This window comes from Lonchura striata, chromosome 12 (assembly GCF_046129695.1).
Source record: "Lonchura striata isolate bLonStr1 chromosome 12, bLonStr1.mat, whole genome shotgun sequence".
Taxonomy (NCBI): Eukaryota; Metazoa; Chordata; class Aves; order Passeriformes; family Estrildidae; genus Lonchura; species Lonchura striata.
In genome coordinates, this window is record NC_134614.1 from 15,366,468 (window position 1) to 15,391,313 (window position 24,846).

At 58.1% G+C, this 24,846-nt stretch overlaps 3 protein-coding genes across 8 annotated transcripts in view; all 3 read left to right on the forward strand.

The window, feature by feature from the left end:
- MTMR14 (myotubularin related protein 14) overlaps positions 1 to 5,141 on the forward strand; it is a 31,269-nt gene extending 26,128 nt beyond the window's left edge. For 2 of the 3 annotated variants that reach the window (XM_021531722.3, XM_021531731.3), the window contains 2 exons: positions 1,444 to 1,599; positions 4,781 to 5,141. In XM_021531722.3, coding sequence (XP_021387397.1) covers positions 1,444 to 1,599; positions 4,781 to 4,958 — 334 coding nt within the window. In that variant the 3' untranslated portion in view covers positions 4,959 to 5,141. The remainder of the gene's footprint in view (positions 1 to 1,443; positions 1,600 to 4,780) is intronic. The other variant, XM_077786135.1, reaches the window with a different exon arrangement.
- A 377-nt stretch (positions 5,142 to 5,518) lies between these two features.
- CPNE9 (copine family member 9) lies at positions 5,519 to 12,332 on the forward strand. Its single transcript, XM_021531790.2, has 21 exons — positions 5,519 to 5,631; positions 7,092 to 7,132; positions 7,209 to 7,255; positions 7,461 to 7,564; positions 7,744 to 7,783; positions 7,939 to 7,941; positions 8,394 to 8,470; positions 8,688 to 8,751; positions 8,865 to 8,968; positions 9,049 to 9,153; positions 9,524 to 9,565; positions 9,658 to 9,733; positions 9,804 to 9,857; positions 9,971 to 10,032; positions 10,313 to 10,359; positions 10,440 to 10,621; positions 10,818 to 10,945; positions 11,061 to 11,163; positions 11,240 to 11,297; positions 11,442 to 11,515; positions 11,631 to 12,332. The coding sequence occupies exons 1-21, from the start codon at positions 5,555 to 5,557 to the stop codon at positions 11,781 to 11,783; spliced, it is 1,641 nt and encodes a 546-aa protein (XP_021387465.2). The 5' UTR covers positions 5,519 to 5,554; the 3' UTR covers positions 11,784 to 12,332.
- Positions 12,333 to 12,968: 636 nt separating this feature from the next.
- Positions 12,969 to 24,785, forward strand: BRPF1 (bromodomain and PHD finger containing 1). Of its 4 annotated transcripts, none has more exons than XM_021531483.3 (13): positions 12,969 to 13,624; positions 14,504 to 15,463; positions 17,694 to 17,850; positions 18,937 to 19,068; positions 19,409 to 19,537; positions 20,486 to 20,798; positions 21,280 to 21,594; positions 22,522 to 22,809; positions 22,899 to 23,046; positions 23,583 to 23,719; positions 23,805 to 23,923; positions 24,030 to 24,184; positions 24,269 to 24,785. In XM_021531483.3, exons 1-13 carry the CDS (start codon positions 13,029 to 13,031, stop codon positions 24,450 to 24,452), a joined length of 3,633 nt encoding a protein of 1,210 aa, XP_021387158.1. In that variant the 5' UTR covers positions 12,969 to 13,028; the 3' UTR covers positions 24,453 to 24,785. The 4 variants fall into 4 exon arrangements, with proteins under 4 accessions (XP_021387158.1, XP_021387173.1, XP_021387166.1 ...); XM_021531498.3 differs by having other exon boundaries at positions 23,583 to 23,704; XM_021531491.3 differs by having other exon boundaries at positions 21,283 to 21,594.
- Positions 24,786 to 24,846: the final 61 nt, after the last annotated feature.

Sequence of the window (24,846 nt, forward strand, 5' to 3'; positions counted from 1 at the left end):
CCATTTTGCAATGCAGGGGTCTCCCAATACTCTGACCCTCACTCCTCAGTTCATTGAGCAGCCAAAGAACAAGATCTGTGTGAGACAGGTGAAGCTCTGCTCTCCCTGATTTCTGCTGTCATGTCCTTTCAGACGCTGAGCTGCCAGACAGGGGTATTAGCCCCAAATTTGCAGCCATGATTGGAGACTGATATGCAGGGAATTGTGTGACTCCCTTTCTTGTGCTTGTACACCCAGCTCAGGACCACATTTAACACTGCTCAAACTTGGCTGTATTGATCAGACTAATTAAATGGCAGGCCTGGAATTAGATCGAGATTGCAAATAGGTTTCCTGCTGTGCATCTCTTCCCACTCTTGCCTTCCAGTCTAGCTCAGGTCCTTCTTGCTGTGGGAGAGCCTGTCTTTGTGGCTGTTCCCTTGGTCCCTTGGGGAGCAGCTGCACTGCGCCACTGCTATTCTTAGCTGTGAAGACAGCGTGCAAGTACCTGGCCCAGCAGAGCTGGAGCGCTGCTCTCTGCCCAGCAGAACTCAGATAAATTATCCAGAAGATCTTGGTAGTGTGTAATTGAGCAGCTCTGCCACAGGCTGTGCTTCCAGCTATGTACACTCTGCTGTGCAGCAAGGCTTAATAATTGCTTGCTCCCTTGGAAGCCAAGAGCTCTGGGTTTGTCTCAAGTGATTGTGCCCTCTTCTCTGAGATTTTGGAGGGACTCCTCAGATTCATTTCCATGTTTCATGCTTCTTTCTTTCCTGGTGGGAGATTGCATACATCAAACAATTATCCTTCCTTGGCTATTTAGCCTGTCCTGAAGATGTTTTGTCACCTTCTTTCTGGCATAGCCCTTTGTTTAATAGGGAGGAGATGTTCGGGTGCTGGGGGTAGGTGTCCTGGGTATGCCTTGAGCCTTGGCTCTGTTCAGATCTGGTGGTAATGGCTCAGGAGTGATCTGCTTTCTAACTGCTGCCAGGACAATGATCTGTAAGTCTTTCCCAGCACTAACCAAGTCACAGCCTTGATTTGCCCTGCTGCCCTGGAATGTGCTAACAGCTACAACAAGCAACAAGGGGAATGTCCCTTGTACCACACAGCTTTCACATCTGTGAAGGACTCAGGGCAGGATGTGCTGTTCCATCTCACTAATGGGTTTCTCAGTTTTGCATGGCCATCTGCTTCATGCTGGCTCTCTCCTGTCCAGCTCCTGGTGTGCTCCTGCTGCTTTGTTGGCCCCAGCCAGCTTGGCTCTCCCTTCACTTTCAAAGGAAAGGCTTGGTCTGGGGCCCAGCTCGAGCTGCATGTTGCACCCTGGTTCCTGCGTGTCAACAGTGCTGGCACAGGCGCTGCTGGCTGCCCGCCTGGCAGGTCCCTGGCAGCAGCAGCAGTGAAAAGCACGTGGCTGAATGATCTGACTGATGGCGCCGTCTCCCTCTCTCTCTGCCCCAGATCGGCGGACCATTCTCTGCCCGGATCTTCCGTTTCCACAGACTTTGGCAGCTGGCAGATGGTGACAGGGTGTGGCAGTATTCGGGAGCAGGCAATCCTGAACGCAGACGCCTCTCTCCCTTGCAGCTTCCCGGATGAGTTCTCTAACACTTGCCTGTAAGTGTCTTAAATGCAGGATCTCTTCTTGGGTCTCTCGGCTGCCTGCGAGCGCTGCAACTTTATCACTCTGGCACTTTCGGAGAGGCCTGGGAGCCCATAACAAACTGTTCCATCTTCTCTGCCTCGATGTTTTCTATCCACAAACTCAGTCCCTGAGCACTCTTTGCTTATGCTGAACACAGAAAGAAAACAGCACTTTCTCTGCCTAATGACGGGGGAGCTCTTTGCTTTCTGTAGGAAGAAGAGGTTTTTGTCTCTTCCTCGAAGATGCTGAATTTGGGCATAATTGAGTGCAGTTGAGGATTCGTGTTTGTCAGGACAGGACTGCTAACCCAGATTTCTTGGTTTTCAATTTTGCTCACCTACTGGCGTCAGATTCTTGCTGGAGTAAGAGAAGTACTTTCCTTCTGTAACCCAAATTTTGTCTGGGCTTGTGCAGCATCATTTGCAGGTGCTGTGCCTGGCCAGTGCAGAGCCACAGAGACCCTGTGTCCTGCCACATCCTGCCATGTGAAATGGCTGGGAGGCAAATGTTTGTCCCCAAATAGAAATCCACTTCTGGAAGCTTGAAAGACTGGAGATGCTCTTTAATTGCTGTTAGAGGAGAGCCTTGGTTTGTGCCTTCAGGCTGCAAACTCTTCATCAAGAAACTGAAATGGCATATCAGGGTCTGCTGCTAGCAAGCAATGCTAGAGCTGTGCTGCCAGATGCTCAGTCCCTTACTGAGATCTGTGTACGTGCTTTGGAGCAGAGGGCAAGCAGCATGAAAACCCCTGTCTCCTGTGAGACAGGCTGCCTGCCCTGACTCTGTGTGGCTGCGTGCTGTGCTGCTGAACAGAGCAGAGCAGCTGCCTTCAACTTACAGTGAAGCTACAAGATCCATGAATTGACAAATCGAAACATTGCAAGAGGTGTTGGACGTGGCCTGGCCAGGATTTGTTCTTCTCCTTTCCTGAGGACACAGTGAGCTGCTCCTACAGTAGTTTGGAGATGGGCAAGAGAGAAGGAACTGAAGGATGGGCATCTGCGTAGTGACTGCTTTACTGTGTCCTGAGTCTGGCTGTGCTTGGTCACTGCTGATCACCAACAAGTTGTTGCTGCCCTTGTAGTTGGTTTTAATGTCAGAATAGGGAATTCAGTTAGAGAAACGTGAATCAAAGTTGATAGGCCTTAGGCTTATGCAGTTTGGAGAGTGACTGCTTGGGGCAGTGGATTCAGAAGGAGGAGAACAGTGGTGGTGCTTCTCCTGTGGATGCTCTGCTCTCTTCAGCTATTCACTAAAGCTGTGGGTTGCTTGAAGGCTGGGAGCTGCTCAACTGAAACTGCCGGGACCAGGCACTGCATTGAAAGGATGAAGAGTTCCCAGCGGTGTTGTGTTATCTTAACCCAGAGGCTCTACCCTCTCTCTGTTCTGCATCAGCCTTGTTTGTTCAGGACTCCATTGTGGATTTATCCCAGTTTTTGCAGCCTGACACAGTATGATTTTTTTTTTCCTTTTAATTCCATTTAAGTTCCCACTTTGCATCTTCACTGGCAGCAGCTCGATGAAGGTATGCTTTTCACAGCCTACTTCTTGTGCTTGTGTGGGGCTTGTCAGGGCTTACTTCGAGCTGGGGCTTTGACAGCCTCCTCTCATCCCGCACCCCGAGCTGCAGGCAAGCGGGCAGGCTGTAGGAAGTGTAGCAGGGCAGAGTGCCGTGGATTTGGTGAGGCAGCGTGACCTGCCTCCGCGGTGAACAGTTCAGGGTGAAATGCTGCAGCCAGTCTGCAGGCCTTGGTGTGGAGCAGTGGCTGGCTGCTTGACCCTGTGCCTTGGCGTGTCTCACTCCACAAAACAAACTGAAAAACCCAAATACAAAATCTGCTTTATAAAGAGGTGTGAGAGCCACAAGACATGGGACCTAACTGCTGCACGCCCTCGCTTACCTCTGCGCGTGACATCTGAGATCGCTGTACTCGGGTGCAAGTAAGTCCTGCCTTCACGGAGTTTATTTTAAATGCTAGCAGGTTTGTGAGTTCCATGTCCTAATTAGGTTGCCAAAAAGTATCACTAATGTGTTTAGATATGTTGTTGCCTTTTTTTGCCCTCTGGCTTCTCTTTATTATCAGACACAGTAAACAGCGGCCTGGTTGGCTGCCTTGGCATCGCTTGCTGTTTATAGGCCTCCCACCATATCCTCTTGCTGCTGTTTCCGGACCGAAGCTGTTGGCTGTGGGTGGTTAACACTTCCATTCAAATGAGCTGTGCCAATTTATAGCCAGCCCAGGCACTGGAAGATTAAAGAGAATTTTTTATGGGGAAGGTTCGCACTGTGCCCTTGGAGTGACCTTTGAGGAATGTCTTAATCTCTCTGGGAACCACTGGCACATCGCAGAGGCACCACAGCAAGGATCATTTGAGGCTGGAGAGCTTGGAACAGCTGCCTCTGGGCCCCAGTGTTGATTTCCCTTGCTCCCTCGGCTAGTCTTGCCTTCCTTCTGCTGTTTTCCCCCTGCCCCTAACCAGTGTGTGGATCAGCAGGAGAGGAGAGCAGGTCCCATGGGAAGTCATGCCCTACTCTGTTCCTGTTTGCCGAGAGCAGCCATGCTGGGGAGCAGAAGTAAAGCACTGCTCAGCTGTCCTGTTACTATGGCTGGAGTGTTCCTTGGGGCTTTTGTCACCTTGTCTGCTCCTTCTCATCCCCCCCTTCCCCAGCTGTCTGTGCTGGCACAGGCACATGAGGCCGAGGCTGAGGCTGGGGCTGGCAGAAGTGAGGGATGTTTGCAAATAGGTTGGAAGCAACTGTCCAGGCACAGCACATGTGGACAGGCTTCATCTGTGTGAGGAGGGGAGGGAGCTGGTGTAGGGTCTGATGTCAGCAACCACTTTGCCAAAGCACCACTTGGTTTATTAATTGCAGCCTTATGAGCACTATGGTGGTGGGAGAAACGGGGGACAGTGGGGTGTGTGAAGGAGGAAACCCCATGGGGAGCAAGAGACCGAGGCTGCAGCTGGCTCTGTGGGTTGGATGAGGAGGCAGTGGCACCAGCTGCCAGCAGCTCCGTGGACGGAGCCTTTTCAGGCTTGCACTGCCTCAGCCACTGCAGCCCGTTGAGCACCACAGCCCTGTGTCAGGAGCGAGAGCTGGGATGTGGAGAGGGATGGCTGCAGTCACTGACCTCCACTTCTCTCTCCTAGACTGGTGTCAGCGAGTGACCGTGAGTCTCGTCTGGAGGAAGTGCGTTCTGCCTTTCTGGCAAGCTACAGCCGGACCATCGGCCTAAAGGCCGTGCCCCCCAACCCCTCAGGGGCCATCGGTGGCCTCCTCGAGCAGTTTGTGCGGGGCGTGGGACTGAGAGGCAGCAGCACCCTCTGAACACGGCGTTCCCAGACCACTGCCTGGAAAACTGGGGCTGGCGCGTCCCCCAGCAGAGTCCTGGGACCCTCTTCTTGGTGCGGGCACCTGCTGCACCCAGCGCCTGCCGCCTACCCCCCTGCCTGGGGTGGGGGGTGAGGGGGCTCCGGCGAGTCTCTGCAGTAAATGACCCGAGCTGTGCCCTCTCCTGCCTCCTCTGTGGGCTGCGGGCGGGGGCGGCGTGGGGGAGCCGCGCTGCCGGGAGCGCCGCTCACTATAAATAGCCCGGCCCACTCTTCGCAAGCGTCGGCACCGAAATAACACCGAGCCGAACCCGGGAGGAAGCCGCCGGCGGGGCGGGATAGGGCTGAGCCCCCTGTGCCCCCGACTGGAAATCGCGGGCGGGACGTTCCGGTGGAGCCGAGCCCCAGGAGCCGAACACCTTGGTGCCCCGGTTGGTGCCATCGCTGCCGGCAGGGAAGGGCCGTCGTGCTCGAGATGTGCTGAGCCGTGCCTGTGCCGAGCCGCGCCGTGCCCGTGCCGTACCCGCCCCCGGGCGCGCCTCCTCGGCGGCGCGGGAGGAGGCGGCGCGGAGCATCGGCGGCGCCCGGGCGGGGATGGCGGCTCCGGGAGCGCTGGAGCCGGCGGCCGGCAGCGTGCCGGGCACCAAGGTGGAGCTCACCGTGTCCTGCCGGTGAGCCGGGAGCCGGGCGAGGGAGCGGGAGGGCGGCGGCTAGTCCGTGGACACGGGTGGGTGCGAAGCGCACCGGGATGCGCTGCGGGGCTGCTCGTTGCGTCCCGCTGCCCGCCGCTCAGCCCCTGGCTCGGAGGCGTTGTGAGCTGCGCGTTCTCCTCTCTCCCCGGGTAGCTCTCGGTGCCAGGGCGTATGCCCAATGTCCCTCTACCCTGCTGCTACCCGTCCCATCCCCTTCCTGGGGTCCCATGGGATGCTGTCACTGGGCACGGCTGCGTGAAGCGACCCGATGCCCTCACCCGCGGCTGGGGGGCGGACGGCCCCTCGCGGGGCAATGTTTGTGGGAAGTGGGAGATGCCGGCGGGACGCGGGATGCCGGCACTGACTGCGAGCTCTGTGCAAGGCAGTGGGACCGGGAACGTGGAAACGGGATGGGGGCTGCGGGAGAGGGGCTGCTCTGTGCCCCAGCTTCTGGCCAGGGTCTGCCGATCAAGCGGCGGCGGCTGAGCCGGTCTGCCGGCGGCTAAATATAGCCCGTCGGAGGCACCGCTGCTTGCGGCCAGGGGTCCCGCTGGCAGGGACAGGGACCAGCATCCTACTGAGGGCTAGCGTCCCCGTGCTGTGGTCCTGTGGCACGGAGCGCCCCGACCAGGGTGGGTACCTCCAGCACATCCACGAGCTATGCAAACTCTGGGGCGGGCCGGGCACTGTTGTGCCCTCCCCGCGGTTGAGCCCTGGCTGGCCCCCGCTGCCAGCTTCCCTCGCAGCAGGCAGAAGGGCTATGGGGCCACGGGACCGGCAGCTCCAGGCAGGGACTGGGGGTCAGACCTGGAGACAACCCAGGGCAGCCTTCGGCTTCGCAGCCCCAGGATCCAGCGCAGAACAGAGTGAGGTTTCTCTCCTGCGTGCTGAGGCCAGGGAAGCTGGCTTAGCCCCGCAGCCCCCGGCCGTGTCCCAGCCCACCCTGTGCTGCCACCCCGGGGGTGCGGGAAGTATCCCAGCAGAGCCGGTAGCATCCCCCGGCACTTCCCGGTGTCACACCGCGCACAGGACGACGATCAATCGCTCTGCCGGTAGGTGTGTCGGGGGATGCCCACTGGCTGCTCAGCCCCTGCTCCAAGTGTCTCCTTTCTTCTCACTTCTGCACCCTGCCATTAGCCAAGCTCCTGCTGCCGGGGCGCCGGCGGCACCGGGGAAGGTTTCATCCTGTAAATGGGTTCCCTGTCATGTTCAATCATCATCAGCGCTGGAGACGCTGCTCGCCGCTTGCTCTGCTGCCCCACCGAACCTTGCAGAGGGAGCCAGCATGTCTCCTTGGGTGTGCCGATGCTCCTTTCCATGGGTGTCAGCACGGCCTTCTGGCACGCTGCTGACCTATGATCAGGGGGATGGACATGGGGACCCGTTGATGGGCCAGGTGAGTGGTGCTCAGGGTGGCTCACACCTGGCTCTTCCCACAGGAACCTGCTGGACATGGACACCTTCTCCAAGTCCGACCCAGGTGGGTGGCGGAGCTGGGTGGGGGCATGGCATGGCAGACACGGCACGGCAGCCTGGCTCTGCTCCTCTCTCCGCAGTGGTGGTCCTCTTTGTGCAGGTCTCAGGGAGCAGCGAGTGGAAGGAGGTGAGCGTGGTCCCCTCTCCTGGCTAATCCCCGGCTGGGTTAAATGGGCCCATATGGCCACCCGTGTCCACGCTAATGATGCCTCCCCATCCACGCTAATGATCCGGCCCCGCCAGCAGCGCTAATCCCGCACTGGGATTAGCGCCGAGGCAGCTGTGATGGGGACGGGTCCTGGGGGGGGCCACCCTCACCTCTCTCCCTGCAGTTCGGACGCACCGAGGTGATCGACAACACCCTGAACCCCGACTTTGTCCGCAAGTTCGTCCTCGACTACTACTTCGAGGAGAAGCAAAACCTCCGCTTCGATGTGTGAGTAGGGTGACCAGGGAATGGCTTGGCCCCGCTGAGGGTGGAACAAAGCACCGAGTCAGTAATGAATAAGGATAATAAATAAGAATACAGCATCGCATAGGATGGGTGGGGAAGCGGGGCTGTGTGCTGGAGCATCCCTGCAGGCACCAGCTCAGGGCTCTGCTCTCCCACACCAGATACAACGTGGACTCCAAGAGCTGCTCCGCTTTAAAACAGGTGAGCACCGCCTGTGCTGGGGGACACATAGTGACACCATGGTGGGACACCCCGAGACTGTGCCCTGTGTGGGTGCTGTCGGGGGGGGGGGACAAGTGCCCCTCAGAGGGCTCTAACCTGCTCTCCATCTCTCCATGCCCCATGGGGACTCACAGAAGGTACGTGCCTGCCACACACCAGCCCCTGCTCTGCCCTGGGAACCCTGAACCCGGGAGTGCCTGGTGGGGCAGGATGGGGCCAGAACACTTCATAGGGTTGGTTTTTGCGGGGTAAGATGGGTCTAGGGTGGCCCAAGGGGTCCAGGACAGGTCAGGGCATGGAGGGCAGTTTGTGGGGAGACACAGGATAGGTCCAGGGATGTGGGCTGGCCCTGGGGGCACAGAATGAGTGTAAGGCACATGGAGCAGACACCTGGGGTAGTCCTGGGGATGCACAATGGGTCCTGGGCTCTTGGGTCACAATGTAGGTTCAGGAAACTTGGGGTGGTCCAGAGTTAAGTTGGTGGCAGGTCCCATGGGTGCATTGGGAGAGAATGGGTTGGTGGGTGTGGGTGGTGGGGGACTGGGGTAACTGCACTCCATGGTCTCACAGTGCTTTTTTTGGAGCACAGGACTTCCTGGGGCAGGCATTTGTGGCACTGGGAGAGGTGATTGGGTCCCAGCGGGGACGCCTGGAGAGACCCCTAACGTGAGTCACACCCTGTGGTAAGGTGAGGGGGGAGGGTCCCACACTGTGTCCCCACCACCTGCTCCACTGGACCCCTCCCTGCATGTCCTATGCTGGGGATTCTGGTCACACTGCCAAGCACCACCAGCTGTGAGACAGAAGCCCCAACCCTAACCTCTCTTCTTGTCCCTGAACTGTTGTCCTTGTCCCCAAGCTGACTGTGTGCCTCTGGTTCCAGGGGTGTCCCAGGGAAGCGGTGTGGAACTATCCTGCTACTGGCTGAGGAGCTGAGCAACTGCCGGGTGAGTACCTGTGTACCAGCTGCAGTGTGGAGAGGACTGCATGGTCCCTCAGTACAGAAGCTGCTGGTGGCAGGGGTGAGGAGGTGTCTGGCAGTGACAGTCCCTGTCCCCAGGACATTGTCACAATGCAGCTGTGTGCCAACAAGCTGGATAAGAAGGACTTCTTTGGAAAATCCGATCCTTTCCTCGTCTTCTATCGTAGCAATGAGGATGGCACGTGAGCACAGGGACCCAGTGGGGCAGACAGGGTGCCAACGTCACCAGACGGCGTGGCCCAACCCTGCCCTGTCCCCCCAGCTTTACAATTTGCCATAAGACAGAGGTGGTGAAGAACACACTCAACCCGGTGTGGCAGCCCTTCACCATCCCCGTGCGTGCCCTCTGCAATGGCGACTACGACCGGTACAGGAATGGGGATGGGGACAGGGACACGGGCAGCCATGGGGCCAGAGCAGGGTATGAGCAGTTCTTTGTGGGCTTGGCCCTGCAGCAGCAGGCAGCTCAGAATTGGGTCCCGATTGGGTTTTTTCTCTTTTGCAACCCAAATTACATAAAGGCATCCCCCTCCTTTCCAGGCCCCCACCATGACCCAAATTTCCAGCTCCCTCCTGGCAGAGCCTCAGGCTGGGCAGGCAGGGCGGCTCTACTGGAAGTTGGTGGGCAGGGTGCTCACTGCGGGTTGGGCTGTGGGCATGGGTGTCCCTGAATGAGGGGCTGGAGGGGCCGTGCCAGCCTGGCAGGTGGCTCACCCACTATGTGCCTTCACTTTCAGGACGGTGAAGATAGATGTGTACGACTGGGACCGGGATGGGAGGTGAGGGAAGGGACACTTGGCTGCTGCTGAAGCTTCCCAGGGCACTTCTCACCCAGGTGTCTGGCCGTACTGACCCTGTGTTCCTCCTGCAGCCACGACTTCATTGGGGAATTCGCCACCAGCTACCGGGAGCTCTCTCGAGCACAGAGTCAGTTCACAGTGTATGAGGTAGGGTGGTGCGTCAGGGTGAGGGCAGGGTGCACTCCGTGCTGGGACTGACTCACCCCTGTGCCTGCAGGTGCTGAATCCCAGGAAGAAATGCAAGAAGAAGAAATATGTGAATTCTGGCACTGTGAGTGGGGCTGGGGAGTTCCTGGGCCTCCTGTCTTCCAGGGGATGGTGCGGCTCCACCTGCTGTGTGTGCCAGGTTCAGGGGGCTCCAGATCTGATCCCCTGTGCCCACAGGTGACACTGCTCTCCTTCTCTGTTGAGTCTGAGTTCACCTTCGTTGACTACATACGGGGCGGGTGAGTGGGGGGCTGGGAGCCCTCTGGCTCCTCGAGATCCCCCATGGCTGAGAGGCCCGGGGCAAGGACGGTGGTGACAGTGAAGGTTCAGCCTGGGGGTGACAAGGGGGCAGTGGGGCTGGGAAGTAGATGCAGAACGGTGGTGTGGGGCTGTGGGGTGCTGGCTGGGGAAGGGGGGCCGAGGCAATGGGTCTGGGCAGGGAAACACTGGCACTGTGGGGCTGGGAGATGGTATCCCTGTGCCGTGGGGCCGGCAGCCTCCCTCACTCTCCCCCTTAAGGACGCAGCTGAATTTCACTGTTGCCATTGACTTCACGGCCTCCAATGGTGAGTGCACCTGGTGTCTGGGGGGTTCCTATCACCGTGGGGCTGGCCATGGGGCAGGTGTGATGGGCACTGTGCTGCAGGGTTGCCATCACAGCCCACCTCACTGCACTACGCGAGCCCCTACCAGCTGAGCGCCTATGCCCTGGCACTGAAGGCAGTGGGGGAAATCATCCAGGACTACGACAGCGACAAGCTCTTCCCTGCCTACGGCTTTGGTGCCAAAGTCCCACCTGACGGCAAGATCTCCCACCAGTTTCCTCTGGTGCGCCCTCCCTGTGGGACAGGGCTGAGAGTGAACCCAGACCCCCTGGCTGTGGGGCAGAGCTGGTCTTACGGGTGCCCAGAGCACCTTGGTGGGGAGGGGAAGCACCCTGGCAATATTCTGCCCCAGTGTCCCACAGCCTGGGGCACACCAGGAGTTGTGGTCCCCCTCCAAGTGCCCCATCTCTGTCCCTCAGAACAACAATGTGGAGAACCCCAGCTGTGCCGGCATTGAAGGCGTACTGGAGTCCTACCTCCAAAGCCTACGCACTGTCCAGCTCTATGGTCCTACCAACTTTGCTCCTGTCATCAACCAGGTGGCTGGGTGAGCACTGGGGCACTGTCCCCTTTGCCATCCCCAAATGCCATTTGTCCCACAGCAGGGTCGACTGCCTCACACCAGTGGGGTGCTTGAGGGACCCCATCCCTTTCCCCCTTAGGATAGCTGCCCAGGTGACCGATGGTTCACAATACCACGTCCTCCTCATCATCACTGATGGTGTCATCTCTGACATGCTGCAGACCAAGGAAGCCATTGTCACCGTGAGCGCAGCCTTGTTGCTCTGAGTTCACCTCACGTAGACACTATCCTGGCTGACACCCTGCCTCTGCTCCACAGGCTTCCTCTCTGCCCATGTCCATCATCATTGTGGGAGTAGGTCCAGCTGAGTTTGAGGGTGAGTTGGGACTTGGGGACACCAGGGAATCGGGATGGAAACATTGTCCCTTCCTCTGGGATGCCAAAGGCATCCAAAGGGCTGGTATTTCCATCCCCGGTGTTCATCCCACCGAGGCTTGGTGACACCAGCTGTCACCCCCAGCCATGGAGGAGCTGGACGGTGATGAGGTACGGTTGTCTTCCCGGGGACGGTATGCTGAGAGGGACATTGTACAGGTAACTCTGGCATTGAATCCAGACCTGCCATGGGTGAGAGATGCTCAGTTCCCCCTTGCTGAACCCCACAGCAATAGAGTTGTTTCCAACCTGACTGCAAACTTCTTGTCCTCAGTTTGTGCCGTTTCGGGACTATGTGGATGACTCGGGCAACCAGGTGCTGAGCATGGCCCGCCTGGCCAAGGACGTGCTGGCTGAGATCCCTGAGCAGCTGCTCTCTTACATGAAGACCCGCGACATCAAGCCACGCCGGGCAGATCCCGAGTAGCTCTTCCATGAGCCATGGGACTGACTGGTGGGGCGACGATATGTTGTTACCTTTTTTCTGCCGGTGGCCAGGGCTTAACCATGGAGATGTGGCCCCTTTAGGGAGATAATCAGCTGCTATGGTTGGTCAAAACAGGGCTGGGACCCGCTTCTGGCAGTGAGACCACAGGGCTGGACATCCTCGGCTGTCCCTTCCTCCTGCCCGATGTCCAGGAGTAAGGCGGGACTGTCCCTGGACCGCGGCAGTGCGGGCAGGGCCAGCGCCGGGGAACACGGTGTGTGTGTCCCGGGAGAGCAGCCTGGCGTCTGCCCCAGGGGAAGGCTGAGTGCCTGCCGGGGGTCTCGGCGGCCTCGCCCTGCTCCTGCCTGCACCCCATTCCTGCCTGCACCCCGCTCCTGCCTGTGCCCTGTCCTCCGGCTCTGCTAACCGGGCTGGCCGGCCTGCCCCGTGCCCGCCGCACGGCGGGGCTCCCGCCACCGGAGGGTGCCGGCGCGGAGGGCGGGCGGGTCTCTGCTGCGTTACCGACTGTAAATAAACTGCTCAACCGGGTCTGCCGCCGTGCTGGGGCAGGGGGAGCGGGGAGAGCAAGGGGGACGGGGAGGACCGGTGGGGCGGGGGTGGCCAGGGGGCCGAAGGTACCGCGGGGCGTGTTGCCGGGCCGGGGGAACCGGGAGGATCTTGAAAACTGGGGTGATCTGGGGGACCGAGGGGTCCGGAGGGCCCGGGAGGAGCGAAGGGGTGAGGGGGGCGAGGGGGCCGGGTTGGGGCGGGGCCGGGCTGCGGCAGCGGGGTCTGTGATTCGAGGCGGCAGATTCGCCACCGTCATCCCGGCGCGACCCGGCCCGGCCCCGCCGTTCCCACGTGGCCTCCCCGCCCCGTCGCTGCCGGTGCCGCCGCCGCCTTCCCCGTTCCCTCCGTCCTCGCTGCCGCCGGTCCCGCCCGGCGCCGCTGCCCGGCGGTGCCGTGGCGAAAGTGCGGTTGCTAAGGGCGGCGCGGCGCTTTACCCAGCGGCCGCCCCGCGCCAGGCGCCGCCGCAGCTCCATTGTTGGGGCCGGCCCGGGCCCGCCGCCGCCGCCGCCGCCGCCGCCGCCCATGGAGCCGCCCGCCCGCTGAGCGCGGCCCCGCGCCGGGGAGCGCCGCCGCAGGGAAGGAGCGGGCAGCGGGGAGCCAGGGCAGGGCGGCCGGGGCCCGGGGAGGGGGCGGGGGGCCCGGCCCGGCCCGGCCTCGGCCCCCCGCGGCCCCGCCATGGGCGTAGACTTCGACGTGAAGACCTTCTGCCACAACCTGCGGGCCACCAAGCCGCCCTACGAGTGCCCGGTGGGCACCTGCCGCAAGATCTACAAGAGCTACAGCGGGATCGAGTACCACCTGTACCACTATGACCACGACAACCCGCCCCTGCCCCAGCACACCCCCCTGCGCAAGCACAAGAAGAAGGGGCGCCAGGCCCGCGCCGCCAACAAGCAGTCGCCCAGCCCCTCCGAGACCTCCCAGTCGCCCGGCCGGGAGGTGATGACCTACGCCCAGGCCCAGCGCATGGTCGAGGTGGACCTGCACGGCCGCGTCCACCGCATCAGCATCTTCGATAATCTCGACGTGGTGTCCGAGGATGAGGATGTTCCCGAAGAGGTGCCCGAGAATGGGAGCAATAAGGAGAACACGGAGACGCAGAGCGTCCCGCCCAAATCTGGGAAGCACAAGAACAAGGAGAAGCGCAAGGACTCCAACCACCATCACCACAACGCCTCGGCCAGCACTACCCCCAAGCTGCCCGAGGTGGTGTACCGAGAGCTGGAGCAGGACACTCCTGATGCCCCGCCTCGTCCCACCTCGTACTACAGGTATTGTCGTGGCTGGGTGCGAGGAGACTCCTAGGCTCGTGGCCTGGGTTTGGAGGCGGAATTAGCCCCACTGTCTTCAAGTGGCTTGCCCATGGCTCCTGGAAATGGCCTCTCTCTGCCTCTCCCAGGTCTCACAGAACTGGCTGTTCCATGGCTTCAGGCTCCTGGGGCTCTGTCTGGTGTCACATCACGGTTCTGAGGAGTCTGTGCATCTACAGAGCTCTCAGCTGCTGCTTAGGTCATTGCCAGCATTGCTGTGCTCTTTCCTTGCTGGAACAGCACCTAAAATCAAAACAAAACCCAAATGTGTCCTTTTGCCTCTCATTCTCTCTTCGGAGGTGTGCTGAGATCTTTTCAGAGCCCTTCAGCACCAAGGTGTACCTGGAGGATCTGTTTGTGGGCATACTTCTTAATTGTTTTCTTACAGTACTTTGTGAGCTATTTGGTGGATGCACTGGCCCCAGTTAATACCTCAGGCAGGAGTTAATAGAGTCCCCTAACCAGAATTAATGAAACAGGGTGCCTCCATGCATAGTTATCATGTCTTGGTTGTGAGTTTGTTGCCTCCAGAGCACTGGCACTTGCTGGGTGGCCCATGCAGGCCCCCTGCTTGCACTGATGAGTCTCCAAGGACTGACCTTGCTCCGTAGACTAGTGTTGTTTTGTCTCCAAGCTGCTGTTGTTCTGTTGTGCTAGTCAGGGTACAGCAGCACCTCCTGCTTCTGCACATTCCTGCCTTGTTCCTGTTTCTTTATTTTGACTTATGGCTCAGCTGGAGCTTTTGAACATTCCCTCAGTCACAGACAAATCCTGGAGTTGGGTCTCAGCAGCTCCAAGCGTGTCAAACATGCCCTTACTTTCCCATGCTGTCCCTTCCAGGTACATTGAGAAGTCGGCAGAGGAGCTGGATGAGGAGGTGGAGTATGACATGGATGAGGAGGATTACATCTGGCTGGACATCATGAACGAGAGGCGGAAGAACGAAGGTGTGAGTCCTATTCCCCAGGAGATCTTTGAGTACCTGATGGACCGGCTAGAGAAGGAGTCCTACTTCGAGAGCCACAACAAGGGGGACCCAAACGCCTTGGTGGATGAAGATGCCGTCTGCTGCATCTGCAACGACGGGGAGTGTCAGAACAGCAACGTCATCCTCTTCTGCGACATGTGCAACCTGGCTGTGCACCAGGAGTGCTATGGGGTGCCCTACATCCCCGAGGGACAGTGGCTCTGCAGACGGTGCCTGCAGTCACCCTCGCGCGCTGTGGACTGCGCCCTCTGCCCAAACAAGGGGGGGGCCTTCAAGCAGACGGACGATGGGCGCTGGGCACATGTGGTCTGTGCCCTCTGGATCCCCGAGGTGTGCTTTGCCAACACCGTCTTCCTGGAGCCCATCGACAGCATCGAGCACATCCCGCCCGCACGCTGGAAGCTGACCTGTTACATTTGCAAGCAGCGTGGCTCTGGGGCTTGCATCCAGTGTCACAAAGCCAATTGCTACACTGCCTTCCACGTCACCTGTGCCCAGCAGGCCGGGCTGTACATGAAGATGGAGCCCGTCAGGGAGACGGGTGCCAACGGTACCTCCTTCAGCGTGCGCAAAACCGCCTACTGCGACATCCACACACCGCCAGGTTCCGTGCGCAGGCTTCCTGCCCTCTCCCACAGTGAGGGGGAAGAGGAGGATGAGGAGGAAGAGGAGGAGGGGAAGGGCTGGAGTTCTGAGAAAGTCAAGAAAGCAAAGGCCAAGTCTAGGATCAAGATGAAGAAGGCGCGGAAGATCTTGGCGGAGAAACGAGCTGCAGCACCTGTGGTTTCTGTGCCCTGCATCCCTCCCCACAGGTACGACCTGCTTCCCTCCCTGGACTTGGGAGAAATTTCTCCTTTCCTCTGTGCTTTGTGTCCTGCTTTCCATGTGGGCATTATCCTATTCCCCTCCTTAGCTTTTTGAAGAGGTGCTTCTCACTTTGTTGCTGCAGAGGGCTGTGGTAGCTTCCTCTGGGAGTCCTGCAGAGAGGCAGGGCCATGCTCTGCCCCGCAAAGGTGTCTGGGCCCTTGGCAGGGCAGGAAATAGCTGCTGTTAGTTTAACAGTAGAGAATGAACTTGGCCAGATGCATCAGGAAGCAGCTGGAGGTTCCCAGCACTCCTTTCCTGTTGTGCTGACCTCAGGCACTGGAGTAAACGAGGCAGGGAGGAGGGAACTGCTCTCCTTTCTGCTGAGGTCTGTTTTCTCCTGAGGCTGTGTCAGGCAAAAGACAGAAGTGTGGGAGTGATTCAGGCCTGGGAAGCGGGCTAATCCCAGTGTTATTTTGCCTCTGGAGCAGAGAGGTCTGGAGTCGGGATCCCTGTGCTCTGCTGAGCAGAGCTCATCCATCCCAGCAGCCATGTACTCCTTGCCGGGCTTCCTCAGTGCTCTCTGCCAGGCACAGCAGCAGCTGCTCCTTCTTGGCGCTGCCTGCTGGAGCAGGGCCGGGCAGCCACGGGTGCTGAAAGCTGTCTGTGAGGAGGGGTGGCTGGAGAGCACCCGGCCTCCTGCCTGCCAAGGGCCCAGACACCTTTGCGGGGCAAATGTTTCCGTGCCCAACCTGTGGTTTTATGGGAAGGTGCAAACACTCTGTAGTTACAGTTGCAACTGCTTTGTGCCTTCCTCTTATTGGCTTGTTGGGCTGGCATGCAAATCCCAAAACACCTAAAAGCCTTGCCAGAATTCGTCAGTGTAGTTTATAGCTCTGGATGTCCTCAGCAGCATGTAAAAGCACATCAGGGCATTCTAGGATGTTTTTGGATGTCACTGTCACCCTGCAGCAGGCACCACCCAGTTGAGCACACGTTGGGCACGGAAACATTTGCCTTTGTGGTGGTCAGCCACCAATCCTGAGCTGCTGAGCTCTTCTCCTTCCTGTAGCAGAAGTTGTGCTGGAACTGTGACCACAGAGCACTGTCAAGACCCTCGGACCCTCAAGACTTATCTCATGTGTACTTGGATAGGAGCACCTGGAAGCCATGGGCTATGCTCTCTGGGCAGCATTCTGGTGACTTGGGGAGGCAGGTCTGCCACAAGGCTGCTGGCTTTTTACCATGGTCTGTTTGTGTCCCAAACTTATGTTTTAGCTCACTCAGGACTTGCTCCATAGCAAGAGTCTCTTTTCTTACGTATAGACATGTTGGCAGGCAGTTTGTAGGGTCTTGCTGTTATTGCATTCAACAGCGAAACCTACACTGAGCTAGAAGGTGTTAACCTCTCCCCAGGCCTCCCTGTTGGGATTAATTATTCTTCAGGGGCTGTTGCCAGAATGCCACATGTCTTCCTGTGGAAGCTGTGCTTGGCCAGTGATGGCATATGAGGCTGCTGTCCCCAGTCTCTTCAGCTGAGGCTGATGCAGATTGGGTCATCCCTTGGGAAAAGCTGTCCCTGGGAGGTGTGGAGATGCTGAGGGTTCATGCCTGTCTCTCTACTAGCAGAGCATCTCTGTCTAACTCTGCTGAGCAAGGCTGTCCCAGCCCCTCCAGACTATCTGCTGTTGTAGGAAGTAAGCAATCCCTTTTGTGGTGTTCTGGGTTGTTCAGGATAGTCTTGGATGGGACATCTGTTGTATTCATGCCTCCTGCTCCCTCCTCATGCTTTGCCAGGGTTTGAGTTTCTCTGGTAACATTTGGCCAGACTCCCCCATCACAGCAAGTGGCCCTCAGCCAGATGAATAATAGTTTTGGGGTAGTAGCACTGTAACATTCATGGTTTCAGGGACCGTGGGAGCTGTTAAAAGTCCAGCCCCTAGCATGGCTGTCTTGCACCCCAACTTGCCCCAAGCTTTGCCCAGATGTTGACAGGAAGTAGAAAGGAAAAGTGTGTTATGGAGAGGCAAGGCTGCACATTTCCTGGCTCTGTTGTGCCTACGCGCTGCGACTTGGTGTTACAGAAAGTCCTGCCACAGAAAAAGATGCTCTCTGCCTGAGGAACTTTCTCAGCTGTGCTTGGATGGCTTTGCTGCTACATGTCCCTAGCCAGGGCTTCTCCTGCAGCAACCAGGCTTCTCTCATTGATGGACTCTGTGGTTCTTCTCCTTTCCTCAGGCTCAGTAAGATTACAAACCGTTTAACCATCCAGAGGAAGAGCCAGTTTATGCAGAGGCTGCATAGCTACTGGACTCTGAAGAGACAGTCCCGCAATGGTGTCCCCCTGCTCCGCCGCCTGCAGACACACCTGCAGTCACAGAGAAACTGCGACCAGGTAAGGGCTGCCTGTTGGGGGGCTGCAGGGAACCCTGATTGTGTGCATGCTTCCTGCGCCTTTGGAGCTGTGGGCTTGGAGCCTTTGCTGCATGCAGTGCCTGCAGGTGCAGAATGGGGGTCAGGGGTATGAACTTTCAGATGAGGAAAGGGCAGCCCCAGCTGCTTTTGCTGCTTCACCTTCTCCTCCGCTCTCAGTGTTCAGAGAATTGCCAGGCAGCGACGCCACTGGCAGCCTGCCACAAGAAGGGAATCCTGCCCTCTCAAGCTGCCACACTGAAGGTATTTCCTTTCTTGTGCGTGCATTTAGCCAGCAGTGATGGCAAACCTGTCAGAAATGTCTCTAGTGTGAGGCCGCTGTGCCAGGCAGTGTTGAGAGAGATGGCCAGGGAACTCCAGAAACAGTCTGGACCAAACCAAAGCCTCGCTTCTAGTTTCTGATACTGCTCCAGGAGTGCTCCTTCTGGGTGCTTCTCCCAGCCCACAGTCAGCACTTCACACATTTGAAATCTGGTGCCAGAGAGGATGATTTTTCTTCTGGCTCCCTATCTGAGCTGTAAATCTTTATTTCTGAGTCTTTTGATGACTGTGACTGGGCAGGGGTTTCTCCCGCCTTTGTCTGCTCTTATTTATTATTTTTGCTGGAGAAGAGTTGATGCTGCTTCTGCTCAGTTTTCAGCAGGATAAAAGCTGCAATATTTTTGGTGCTCCAGAAATGAAAGAAACTAGAGCTGTGTTCCCTTTTTGAGCTGTTGCACTTTGTCAAAGCTGTGAGCAGCAGCACAGACCTCTTGGGCAGCTGCAGGCAGTCAGTCAGTCATGTTAGGAAGAGTATTTCCAGAAGCTCAGGATGTACACCTCCTGACATCCTAAGGGCTTGATGACCAAGGGGCAGGTATTTAGCTCTTGCCAGTGGTGAGACTGAATCACCTGCCTTGGTTAGAAAGAAAGGAGCTGTGACCTTAGCTGCACCAGCGGGTCAGGCATGGTGGTTCACTTTGCCAGGGGAAGAGCCCCAGCACACAGTCAAGAAGGTGGAGATGGGAGCACATCTTCTGTCAGCTCATGGTCTCTGATGTTCCCACAGAGAGACACTGAGGATAAGAACTGGGCCCTGAAGGAACAGCTGAAGTCATGGCAGCGCCTGCGCCATGACCTTGAGCGTGCGCGCTTGCTGGTGGAGCTGATACGCAAGCGGGAGAAACTCAAGAGAGAGACGGTAACGATTGCCCCTCCTCGGGGAGCTGCTGGGGTGGGCGTCAGCAGGGGCTCCTTAGAGTGCTGTAGGTGTGCCGGGGTCCCCTCGGCTGTGCTGTGCTCCGCTCCGATGGCTCTGAGCAAAGGTGGCTGCTCTGCAAGGCACAGGTGGGACGCACAGGTGCTGGAGCCGGTGTTACACCTCTGCTCCCCAGAAACGGGGCTGAGGGGTGGTCCCTACCCCTCAGCAAGGAGAAGAGAGGGGTTGCTGTCCTGCAGGGCTGCACTGCTGCTCCCTGGAGACAGTCCCCACTGCCTGGCTGGGGCCGGGGGCTCAGCCCCGCTCTGTCCCTTTGTTTCAGATCAAAGTGCAGCAGGTGGCACTGGAAATGCAGCTGACCCCATTCCTCATCCTCCTCCGCAAGACGCTTGAGCAGCTGCAGGAGAAAGACACGGGCAACATCTTCAGTGAGCCGGTCCCTCTGTCTGAGGTAACAGAAATCTACGAAGTAAGAACCCCCTCCCCAGATTTCTACTTCACTCAAACTTGTCCCTTGCTTGTGCCAAGGGCTACCCAGGGTGTGTTCTGGTCCAGAAGAATCCTGAGCAGCTGGTGCTGGCTCATGCCAGCACCACTCGTTCACCAGAGGGGGTGTGCAGCAGTGCTCCTCCCGGATGAGCCAAATGCAGAACAGCTGAGCTAGTGACAGCTGGGGCATAGCACTTGGCTCTTCTTCTGTTTGTGTTACTGGTGACATGCCAGGGTCTGCTGGGGATTCCCACCGGGAAAGGCAAAGTGCCAACCCTTAGCAGCCAGCATGCTCTTACCTGTTCTCTTGTGAAGGTCTCTGCTAGGTGAGTGAGCACAGCACAGAGATAGATTTAACTCTTAGACTGTCACTGCTACAGGCAGGGGAGATAATTCCTGAGACTGTCACCAAGTCCCTGCCTGGGAACATGCCAAAAGTCCACATGGTCTCTGCAAGGTTCTGGCAGCAGGTCACCATGGAGGCATCTTAGCAGATGGGGAGTAGGGCTGCATCATCTCACCTGCCACCTGGACAGCTCTGCTTCAGCTTTCTGCACTCACCTTACCCCTAGGGCTGCACTTGCAGCTCCCTCTCCAGGGAATAACATGTAGCATACTGGAACCCAGCTGCCTGAAGGCAGGAGTTGAGGACAGGATGCTGGCGTGTGTGCTGGAGCTGTAAAAATGCTTCGGAGTGCATATCCGCTCTAACAGGTTGAGCACAGCACATGGGCTTCCTAGTCCGGAGGCGTTGCTGTTCCTCAAGCTGCAAAAGCAGACGGCATTCCCCGATGTGCATTTGGGCAGAGCACAGGGAGTGATACCTGATTCCTCTAACAACTGTTTTCTTGGAGCAGGTACTGCTAACTGTGGCTCCTGGGCTCTTAACTCTGGCTCTTTCCTTATGCAGGTCCCAGACTACCTAGATCACATCAAGAAGCCAATGGATTTTCAGACAATGAAACAAAATCTAGAAGCCTATCGCTATCTGAATTTCGATGATTTTGAGGAGGATTTCAACCTGATTATTAACAACTGTTTGAAATACAATGCCAAAGACACGATCTTCTACCGGGCAGCCATCCGTCTGCGGGAGCAGGGAGGTGCCGTGCTCCGGCAGGCTCGCCGGCAGGCAGAGAAGATGGGCATTGACTTTGAGACAGGCATGCACTTCCCCCACTGCGTAACAGTAGAAGAGGCTCAGATCCAAGACATTGAGGATGGTGGGTACTCCTTCCCTGTCCTAGGGTATGAGGGCTACTCAGAGGTAAAGCCTGGGCAGAGTCTGAGCTGCCTCCTCTGGGAGGTTAAGTTGAATGCTGGGCTGTGTGTCCCCACTCCTTGGAGACCTGCTGGTTTTGCTAGCTAGGTACTTACCAGCCCCATTAGGTTGGTTCTAGGCAGTGGTTTGTCTGTGTGTCCTTTCTTTTGTGTTGCATCCTTGTTCCAGATAATGTGAACCTCAGTATTCTCCACACTGCGGATCAGCCTGCTTTCCCCAGTAGTCCCAGCTGACTGAGTTCCCACAGGGCTCCTTCCCTTGGTCTTTTAGGATAACTTCCCTAAAGGGTCCACAGGTGTTTGGTGCCATGCCAGTTTCTTCTCCCCTGCAGGGAACCTGGATTGCCTCATGCCTTTTCAGGTAGAGGAGCTCCAATGAGTTTCCGATTTCTTTGATCCATCTGCTCCTCTTTGTTTCCCCAGAAGATGTGCGGCTGCTGCTCTCAGAGAATCAGAAGCACCTGCCGCTGGAGGAGCAGCTAAAGATCCTGCTGGAGCGACTGGACGAGGTCAACGCTGGCAAGCAGAGCATAGGACGGTCCCGCCGGGCCAAGATGATCAAGAAGGAGATCACAGTCCTACGGCGGAAGCTCGCTCACCCGCGGGACCTGGGCCGGGATGGGCTGGAGCGGCACAGCTCCTCTGCCAGGGGAGTCCTGCAGTCCCACAACCCCTGTGAGAAGGACCTGCAGACAGACAGTGCTGCAGAGGAGAGCAGCAGCCAGGAGACTGGCAAAGGTAATATTGCCAGAGTTGCCAGTCTGAGGAGCCATGGAGAGCTGCCTCTGGACAGGCCTGTCTGGGGAGAGGCTGCCCTGGCAGTTGCCTCCTTAGGCAGGAGGACTGTGTGGGAGCTCTTCAACTCCTCCATGAGAATGAGGCAGGTGGGCTCTTGAGAGACAGTCCTTTATCCTGCATCCCCCTGTGGGGTGTCCTCCTTTCCTGTAGTGCCTCCCTTAGGGGCAGGTGCTGAGTATGGTATCTGTGCCTTCCCAGGCTCCCTCCCAGCATACTCACGGGATAGTTTGTAGTGAGCTGTGCCAGCCATGCAGGGGAGATTGGATGAAGGCGGTCATGTCCTGTGTCTGGAACAGCCACAGCCTGGTGTGTGTTTGCCCCTGGGGAGGTTGGCAGGTTGCTGGTGTTCACAGCTGCAGTCAGCAGTCACCTGGTGAATTCATCTCTTTGTCAGTTGAGGAACTGGATGCTGTTCCAGAGACTTACAGTTCCAGCTGTGTGATGTGGGGCATCATGTGGATTGTTTCGTTCTGCTAGGACCTACCAGCCTGGCCATGTTGCCCGGTTTCTAGGGGCATATGGAGCAGGCTGCCTTCGGTGTCCCTTCCTGCCAGAGGGCATGGGAGGGAGTTGCAGCAGCAGTGACTGCTGAGCTCCAAGAGCTTTCCCCAAGGCTGAGAGTTGGACAGGCCAGGTGCCAGCTCCCTGGATGGAGATGCTGAGCTGGGCTCTGTGAAGAGCACAGCAAAAGATCCAGGCAGAGCTACCATGTGTCACTGAGTGTTTGCCACTTCTGCATCTCAGTCCTCTCCCCTAATCACTGGGAAAGGCAGGTTCTTCCTACAGTGAGGGAGGATCTTGTGAGATAATGTTCCCCATGCAGTTCCTGCCATCAGGGCTGCAGCTGACACCTTCTCCCTCTTCCAGGTCTGGGTCCCAATTCTTCTTCTACCCCAGCACATGAAGTTGGCAGGAGGACCTCTGTGCTCTTCTCCAAGAAGAACCCTAAAACTGCAGGCCCTCCAAAACGTCCAGGACGCCCCCCAAAGAATCGAGACAGCCAGATCCCTCCTGGGCATGGCAGCAGCCCCATTGGGCCTCCCCAGCTACCAATAATGGGGTCCTCCCAGCGGCAGAGGAAGCGAGGGCGAAGCCCACGTCCCAGCTCCAGCTCAGACAGTGACAGTGACAAATCCACGGAGGACGCTACCATGGGTGAGTGCAGCTGGGCAGCTGTGGTCCCACTGGCAGCACGTGGCAGGCTCTGGTGCAGTGGTAATGCTCTTCGGTGGGATGTTTTTCAGACCTGCCAGCCAACGGTTTCAGCAGCGGGAACCAGCCCGTGAAGAAGAGCTTCCTGGTGTATCGCAATGACTGCAATCTTCCCCGGAGCAGCTCCGACTCGGAGTCCAGCAGCAGCAGCAGCAGCAGCGCTGCCTCAGACCGCACCAGGTACTGCCCTCTGCTGACAGCAGTGCTGCCCAGGGTGGCATTGGGCAGCTCTCAGCCTTGAGTTTCTGGACAATTACCCCGTTTGGTGGTCCCCATCTCGTTCATCCTGCAGCTCAGCTGCTAATCCCTAGAAGTCTGTGGGGTTTGTGCCTTTTTTAATGTAAAATCTAAAGGTGTGAGTGTGCTGCATTGGGCTAGTAGGAAGCATGAACTAGGGAATTCCCTATTGGCACAGCAGCTGCTCTGTTGTTGGCCCTTCCAGCAGCCAGCACCAGCACCTCTTGCCTGCACCTCTATTTTGGATGAGGGCACATCTTCTGGTCCTCCCACGTGGAACTGGGTGAGGGTCTGGCTTGCACCCTGGCAGAAGCACCATCCCACCTTTCTGCTTGGTACCTCTGCCAAGTCCTTCCCAGTGCCAAGGCCAGCAGTTGGAGGCCACAAGCCCTGGTGTCCCACCAGCCTGGCCTGCTGGAAAACAGTTTCTGGAAGCTTAACATGACTCCTACTGATAGCTGTGCTCCCTGTCTCTGCAGCACAACACCCTCCAAGCAGGGCAGAGGGAAACCCTCCTTCTCTCGAGTGAACTTCCCAGAAGACAGCAGTGAGGACACATCAGGGACAGAGAACGAGTCCTACTCCGTGGGCACGGGACGAGGTGTGGGGCATGGCAGTAAGTACAGTGGCTGCACAGCTGTGTGCATGGCTGGCACCATCTCCTGGGGGGACAGAGCTGACTCCCCTCTTCTCCTGTACAGTGGTGCGTAAGGGAATGGGGCGTGGTGCAGGGTGGCTCTCTGAGGATGAGGATTCTTCCCTGGATGCCCTGGACCTGGTGTGGGCCAAGTGCAGGGGTTACCCCTCCTACCCTGCGTTGGTGAGTACTGCCTGTTACCGGGGCCTCCGAAATCCATGTCCCGTCCCTGCAGACTGGCTCTTGGGGTCCCTGTTCTCCTCTCAGCCCTCCCCTGCTCGTTTTGCAGATCATTGACCCCAAGATGCCGCGGGAAGGCATGTTCCACCATGGGGTCCCCATCCCCGTGCCCCCCTTGGAGGTGCTGAAGCTGGGGGAGCAGATGACTCAGGAAGCACGCGAGCACCTCTACCTTGTTCTCTTCTTTGACAACAAGCGCACTTGGTAAGGCCAGGGCACCGAGGGCTTTGGGGGGGTCCCCAGAGACGATTGTAACCCTCAAACGAGGTGGCCCCCCGCTCTCCACAGGCAGTGGTTGCCCCGGACGAAGCTGGTGCCTCTGGGGGTGAACCAGGACCTGGACAAAGAGAAGATGCTGGAGGGCCGCAAGTCCAACATCCGCAAGTCGGTGCAGATCGCCTACCACCGCGCCATGCAGCACCGCAACAAGGTGCAGGGCGAGCAGAGCAGCGACTCCAGCGAGAGCGACTGAGCCGCTGCCGCCGGCCGCTCCCCCGCCGAATCTCAGGGCAAACGGGGCTCGGTGACCCCCACGCCGTGCAGCTGGCCTGCACCCACGGGGGGCCGGGGGACCGGGAGGGGTGGGGCCGATCCGTCGTGGCCCCCCCCTACTCTCCCATTCCCGGTGCCCACTCCCCCCAGCCCGCCGCTCCCCGGGATGCTGTTCTGGCCGCCGCCGTGCTCCAGGGCGGCCCCCGCGCCCCGCACCCCCGTGCTGCCCCCCCACCCCTGGGCCCAGCCCCTGGCCGGCCCCGCGCTCGGACGTTGTTTGTATTTATTTTGAAGGAAGAAAAAAAAAATCTATTGATTCTTAGAAAATAAACCTCCACTGCGGAGCCGCGGCCGCTGCGGGCGGGGCGGGCGTG